The following is a 7,012-nucleotide window of genomic DNA, read 5'->3' as shown; positions in this document are numbered from 1 at the left end:
GTAGGGGAGACTGAGGTTGGTTGTAACAGATTTGAGAACAAATTGAGAACAAATTTGAGATTGATGCCTCTTTTTTGGCCAAGTTATAGCGAAAACACTGTTCAAAAATGATGACGTCAAATTTTCAAACTCAATTATTAGCAATTTTCGAACACGTAGCGCAAAACGAAGATCACCGTTAGACTCGTCGTGACCAGCTGCATCGAGTCGTTATTCATTTTATGCAACAATATCAACTTTAAAAGGTGACCAAATTTGACCTGACCTTGACCTGACCTTCACCAGAACATGACCTAAACTGTCCCCAAAGGTTGCCTGACCCACATATTCCCATTTAAGTTTAAGTTTAATATAGTGAGCAATGGTAGACAGGGTCCATTTGGTGCTCACTTCGAGCATTAACCCGCGCCCCACTGGGGTCTGCGTATAACACACCCTACTGGGGGGGCTCTCCATAGCCCCCCTTCTAACTCCGAAACTACTGGGCCGATCGTCAAAATTCAAACAGCGTCTGATAGCCCCGGAAAAACTGTCGAGCGAAACCTAATTTTATTGACCTCGAGGTCACCGATGACGTCCCAGATCAGGTCAAAGTAAAAATTATTAGCATATTGGCTTGTTCACATTTTGGGCTCTGGCCGCCGTCTTACAAGTCAGATCAGGCTCATTTTTTGTTTACACACTCGTGAACAGATGCTCTAGATACCCTGATAATACCACCCCAAAGAGGTACATTTTCGGAATCAGCGCATCGAGGAGGCCCTGTATACCGATTTTTAGCCAAATCGAAAGACCCCGCCGTTTCCCGTTAAAATGTTGATTGGTCGTTAACTCGTTAACGGTGCAAAATACCACCCGAAAGAGGTACATTTTCGGAATCAGCGCATCGAGGAGACCCTGTATACCGATTTTCAGCCAAATCGAAAGACCCCGCCGTTTCCCGTTACAATGTTAATTGGTCGTTAACTCGTTAACGGTGCTAAATACCACCCCAAAAAGGTACATTTTCGGAATCAGCGCATCGAGGAGGCCCTGTATACCGATTTTCAGCCAAATCGAAAGACCCCACCGTTTCCCGTTAAAATGTGAATTGGTCGTTAACTCGTTAACAGTGCAAAATACCACCCCAAAGAGGTACCTTTTCGGAATCAGCGCATCGAGGAGACCCTGTACACCGATTTTAAACCAAATCGAAAGACCCCGAAAATTTGCTGCTTAAATCGATACATGCTGCTGAAATGTTAACGGATCGTTAACTCGTTAACGATGCAAAATACCACCCCAAAGAGGCACATTTTCGAAATCAGCGCATCGAGAAGGCCCTGTATACCTACTGATTTGTAGCCAAATCGAAAGACCCCGCCGTTTCCCGTTAAAATGTTAATTGGTCGTTAACCCGTTAACGGTGCAAAATACCACCCCAAAGAGGTACATTTTCGGAATCAGCGCATGGAGAAGGCCCTGGACACCGATTTTCAGCCAAATCGAAAGACCCCGCCGTTTCCCGTTAAAATGTTAATTGGTCGTTAACTCGTTAACGGTGCAAAATACCACCCGAAAGAGGTACATTTTCGGAATCAGCGCATCGAGGAGGCCCTGCATACCGATTTTCAGCCAAATCGAAAGACCCCGCCGTTTCCCGTTAAAATGTTAATTGGTCGTTAACTCGTTAACGGTGCAAAATACTACCCGAAAGAGGTACATTTTCGGAATCAGCGCATCGAGGAGGCCCTGTATACCGATTTTCAGCCAAATCGAAAGACCCCGCCGTTTCCCGCTAAAATGTTAATTGGTCGTTAACTCGTTAACGGTGCTAAATACCACCCCAAAAAGGCACATTTTCGGAATCAGCGCATCGAGGAGGTCCTGTATACCGATTTTCAGCCAAATCGAAAGACCCCGCCGTTTCCCGTTAAAATGTTAATTGGTCGTTAACTCGTTAACAGTGCAAAATACCATCCCAAAGAGGTACCTTTTCGGAATCAGCGCATCGAGGAGACCCTGTACACCGATTTTAAACCAAATAGAAAGACCCCGAAAATTTGCTGCTGAAATCGATATATGCTGCTGAAATGTTTACGGATCGTTAACTCGTTAACGATGCAAAATACCACCCCAAAGAGGTACATTTTCGAAATCAGCGCATCGAGAAGGCCCTGTATACTGATTTTTAGCCAAATCGAAAGACCCCGCCGTTTCCCGTTAAAATGTTAATTGGTCGTTAACCCGTTAACGGTGCAAAATACCACCCCAAAGAGGTACATTTTCGGAATCAGCGCATGGAGAAGGCCCTGGACACCGATTTTCAGCCAAATCGAAAGACCCCGCCGTTTCCCGTTAAAATGTTAATTGGTCGTTAACTCGTTAACGGTGCAAAATACCACCCGAAAGAGGTACATTTTCGGAATCAGCGCATCGAGGAGGCCCTGCATACCGATTTTCAGCCAAATCGAAAGACCCCGCCGTTTCCCGTTAAAATGTTAATTGGTCGTTAACTCGTTAACGGTGCAAAATACTACCCGAAAGAGGTACATTTTCGGAATCAGCGCATCGAGGAGGCCCTGTATACCGATTTTCAGCCAAATCGAAAGACCCCGCCGTTTCCCGCTAAAATGTTAATTGGTCGTTAACTCGTTAACGGTGCTAAATACCACCCCAAAAAGGCACATTTTCGGAATCAGCGCATCGAGGAGGTCCTGTATACCGATTTTCAGCCAAATCGAAAGACCCCGCCGTTTCCCGTTAAAATGTTAATTGGTCGTTAACTCGTTAACAGTGCAAAATACCATCCCAAAGAGGTACCTTTTCGGAATCAGCGCATCGAGGAGACCCTGTACACCGATTTTAAACCAAATAGAAAGACCCCGAAAATTTGCTGCTGAAATCGATATATGCTGCTGAAATGTTTACGGATCGTTAACTCGTTAACGATGCAAAATGCCACCCCAAAGAGGTACATTTTCGAAATCAGCGCATCGAGAAGGCCCTGTATACTGATTTTTAGCCAAATCGAAAGACCCCGCCGTTTCCCGTTAAAATGTTAATTGGTCGTTAACTCGTTAACGGTGCAAAATACCACCTCAAAGAGGTACATTTTCGGAATCAGCGCATCGAGGAGGCCTTGTATAACGATTTTTAGCCAAATCGAAAGACCCCACCGCTTCCCGTTAAAATGTTAAAATCCCGTTAAAATGATAAAATGGTCGTTAACTCGGTAACGGTGCAAAATACCACCCCAAAGAGGTACATTTTCGAAATCAGCGCATCGAAGAGGCCCTGTATACCGATTTTCAGCCAAATCGAAAGACCCCGCCGTTTCCCGTTAAAATGTTAATTGGTCGTTAACTCGTTAACAGTGCAAAATGCCACCCCACAGAGGTACCTTTTCGGAATCAGCGCATCGAGGAGACCCTGTACACCGATTTTAAACCAAATCGAAAGACCCCGAAAATTTGCTGCTGAAATCGATATATGCTGCTGAAATGTTAACGGATCGTTAACTCGTTAACGATGCAAAATACCACCCCAAAGAGGCACATTTTCGAAATCAGCGCATCGAGAAGGCCCTGTATACTGATTTTTAGCCAAATCGAAAGACCCCGCCGTTTCCCGTTAAAATGTTAATTGGTCGTTAACTCGTTAACGGTGCAAAATACCACCCCAAAGAGGTACATTTTCGGAATCAGCGCATCGAGGAGGCCCTGTATACCGATTTTTAGCCAAATCGGAAGACCCCGAAATATGCTGCTGTGAGGCTGATATTCGTTGCTGCTGAATTGACAGACGTCGCGAGCAGGAAACGTTCCCTGCATATTGCGCAATTGTCTCCGCTGCGCCATCCGGCGGCGTCGAACGAAACGTTTGCGAAACCTTTTGAGGTGTGGGCACTACTTTGATGGCGAATGACTATTGATGTGCTTCGTCTGATAGCATCGGCCAATAGGAGGCCGCGTTTTCATGACGTCAGATGCTCATACGCATGTCGTATATAAAGAAAGTTGGACTTTTTTCGTCGAGAGATCGCGTTGAAGAGGCGGGTGATCGCCGTTCGTCCGTTCTTCGGATTTCAATATATATTTAGCTGGTAAGCTACTATTCCTAGCATTGCACATCATGGCAGACTTGTTCCCCGATATCAGGCTTTTCGACGAGCTTGAGTTCCTTCGGTTCAGCGATGAGCAGTTCGCATCCGAAGTGATTCTCCCAGAAGACTCAGACACTCAGCAAACGCCACTGTTTTCGGCTGCGACTCGGAAATCTACCATGCCCCAAAGTGATATTATCAACAGCCCGTCGTCGTCACCCCGCACACTCACTGAGCTGAAATCTGTTGTTGCATCATGTACTGTTGGGATCTATCGTAGCCCTGAGCCAGAAGCGAATGATGTCCGGTTTGAACCTGTGGCAGATAAGGAGAAAACGTTGAATGAAATGGTAGCAGCTTCCAGTGACAGAGATGCTTTAGGTCGAGCCATCAGCTGGTCGTACGACAGCGCTGAAGAGGCAGATGTCACGTCACCAGTTTCCTTTTCAGCCATCTCCGAGAGGTCTGCGGAGGAAGCCGGAATGGAGCTCATCCAGTCATCGGAGGTTTCGCAGACTGAGACTGCCTCTCCAATGGAGGATGCTCCTATGGTCAAGCGCGCAAAGGAAAGGAAGCTGAAGGTGCTTCGCAAACCTGCAAGTACGCAGTCGCCAGTGCATACATACAGTAAGCTTGATGCTGCTTTGTGCAAGAGAAAGCTCTCTGTCACTGATGGAAGTTCAAGTTCTGGAATTGGCAGATTCAAGACAACCAGGAAAACCAAGAAGTACATGCAGAAGCCGTACACTGACCCGAATCTGGAGCGCACTCGACTGAATGCCATCAACGCCAAGAAGAACCGGGACAGGAAGAAGCAGGAGATGTTGATGCTCACTGAGAAGTGTAACAACCTCTCCCAGGAGAACAGGGAACTGGACAGGAGCAAGAGGAGCCTGGAGGCTCGGCTTCATGCCGCCGAGGAGGAGATAGCGTTCCTGCGGAGGGCTCTGCTGGGCCAGGTCGGCCACGCGAGGCCGGCTCTGGGCGATGCCCTGAAGTCCCTCGGTGGAGGGGACTCGGCTCCGGCAGGTGTGTTTGGAGCAGTGGGGAAGGATATCTGAACCAGGGGTCTGGAGTGTGTTGTTGTAACCCCAGAAAGTGTGTGGGAACCATGTGTCTGTCAGCCACATTGTGCAGTGATATGCCTCTCACGGAGCAGTGAGAGGCCACTTCTGTCCAGTCTTGAATGACTTACTGAAAACTAAAGCTGTTGGTAGGAGTGTGTGCGTGTATGCTGCATGCATCATTGTCTTGTTTTTAGCCATCTGCCCTTCTTCTAGGTTGATGCCGCTGGTCATAGATCCGAGCACCATGCAAGCTGTCATGGATACATCTTATTTATAACAGGTTGGTATACAGGCCCCTTCAGTGACACTGTCCTGACAAATGCTAAGCTTTGATATCTCATATCTTGCAGCCATTGTTGATACTCCACTGCTAATTTTCCCATGTTTTGCACCCCTCCCATGAACCAGATGATGTTTGGCTATGTTCTTTCCAGCACACCTGGGCCTTCTACCTCCCGTGGAAGAGGATGAGAGGTAGTATGCCAGACAGGTGGTATCATTAGGTTTTGATTCATTTATTCATGAAGAACCTCCATGTCATTTGTCTCATCATTGCAGCTTGTACAAATGGCTGCTGTGGCCACTTAGCTGCTCAAACTGTGATACTTGTACATTGTTTGTGAGAAGTGTAATATAGTGTTCATGTCATCATCAATTGAACTGTTTCGATGGAGGGAGGGGTGCGGTGGAGTCCGGGAAACCTGCTGTATGATATAGTGTGAATTCCAAGCAGCCATCTTCGGAGAGGTTGGGACCCTGAGGAACAGCTGAGGACATCTACTGGACGTGAGCAGCACTTCATGGATGAGGCAGCACTGGCAGCAGCGGCGGTCGGGGTGGAGCTGCACTCACCCGTGAACACTGCAGGTAAGTGCTCTATCCAAAACACTGTTATTGGTATCTGTTGCTGCAGTTGTGCTCAAAAGGGTTGGATTCTACAGATCGTTTTATATAATTGACATTTCGTTTTGCAAAAATGGCTAACAATTCGTGATGTAAAGCAGCTACCTACTGTAGTTTTTCGCAGATATCTCAATCCTTTTTGCCCATGGGAAAATTCAGAACCATGTCAGTCAGGTCACTAGGGCCTCGTTTCATAAAGCGAGTCCGTAACTTACGGCGGTTTTTGGTATTGTATTGCAAGTGCATGTGAAGCGATAACGTTAGTTTGAATCGGTGATTTTGTGTATCTTGCAAACAAGAACAGAAATTAGAGAAGGGGAAATAAATTTATCGCTTCACATGCACTTGCGGTACAAGACCAAAAACCGCGTAAGTTACGGACTGGCTTTATGAAACGAGGCCAAGGTCACATCAAGTGACCTCACCTCAGAAAGTATAAAATATGCTCGCCGCAGAACCCTCTGAACCCACTGAACGATCACCTTGAAAGTTTCAGTGATTGATGAGAGTGACAGCAGATCCTTATAATCTACTAAGTAAAACTTGTATCTTGGGTTGGTGACCTAAGGCAGGTCAACTTTGCACTCTCCATTACCTACAATTCAATGGGAGAAAATTGAAAGTCGCGTCTTTTGGGCATTGCATCTTAATTTGGACGAGCATCATTCTTAGCACTCTCAAACATCGGGTTACAAATGACACACTGGATCGGTGAATTGCATCCGTGACTCCTCCGTGACTCTCGGAGGTCATCTCAGCTCGCCATGGAAGGTCTCCAGATTTATTTACATAAACTTGATAGAGGGACGTGCTAAAACGATGAAAAATCGTCAGGCATGTTCAGTTCGACGATGCGGATGGTCTGATACGCAAAATGACCTTTTCCGGTCAGGGCATGAGCTTGACCTTGGGTCAAATTTTCAAAATCCTAGGTAAAGGTCAAAATATAGTCCCTCCG

The 7,012-nt window shown here is 46.5% G+C and overlaps 1 protein-coding gene across 3 annotated transcripts; it reads left to right on the top strand.

Annotated features, from left to right (window-relative positions):
* Positions 1 to 3,857: 3,857 nt before the first annotated feature.
* LOC122368986 lies at positions 3,858 to 5,806 on the top strand. Of its 3 annotated transcripts, XM_043343329.1 has the most exons (4): positions 3,987 to 4,084; positions 4,535 to 5,113; positions 5,365 to 5,431; positions 5,586 to 5,806. In XM_043343329.1, the coding sequence occupies exons 2-3, from the start codon at positions 4,567 to 4,569 to the stop codon at positions 5,367 to 5,369; spliced, it is 552 nt and encodes a 183-aa protein (XP_043199264.1). In that variant the 5' UTR covers positions 3,987 to 4,084; positions 4,535 to 4,566; the 3' UTR covers positions 5,370 to 5,431; positions 5,586 to 5,806. The 3 variants fall into 3 exon arrangements, with proteins under 3 accessions (XP_043199265.1, XP_043199262.1, XP_043199264.1); XM_043343330.1 differs by having other exon boundaries at positions 3,858 to 5,113; XM_043343327.1 differs by lacking the exon at positions 5,586 to 5,806 and having other exon boundaries at positions 3,986 to 4,084; positions 4,535 to 5,431.
* Positions 5,807 to 7,012: the final 1,206 nt, after the last annotated feature.

Source organism: Amphibalanus amphitrite, unplaced genomic scaffold (genome assembly GCF_019059575.1).
Source record: "Amphibalanus amphitrite isolate SeventyFive unplaced genomic scaffold, NRLGWU_Aamphi_draft 000996F_arrow, whole genome shotgun sequence".
NCBI classification, from domain to species: Eukaryota; Metazoa; Arthropoda; class Thecostraca; order Balanomorpha; family Balanidae; genus Amphibalanus; species Amphibalanus amphitrite.
This window is presented reverse-complemented; position numbering and strand designations above follow the sequence as displayed.

What these genes read in the sequence shown, in the direction of transcription:
- LOC122368986 (XM_043343330.1), top strand. Translation starts at nt 4,114, where the DNA reads ATGGCAGACTTGTTCCCCGATATCAGGCTTTTCGACGAGCTTGAGTTC.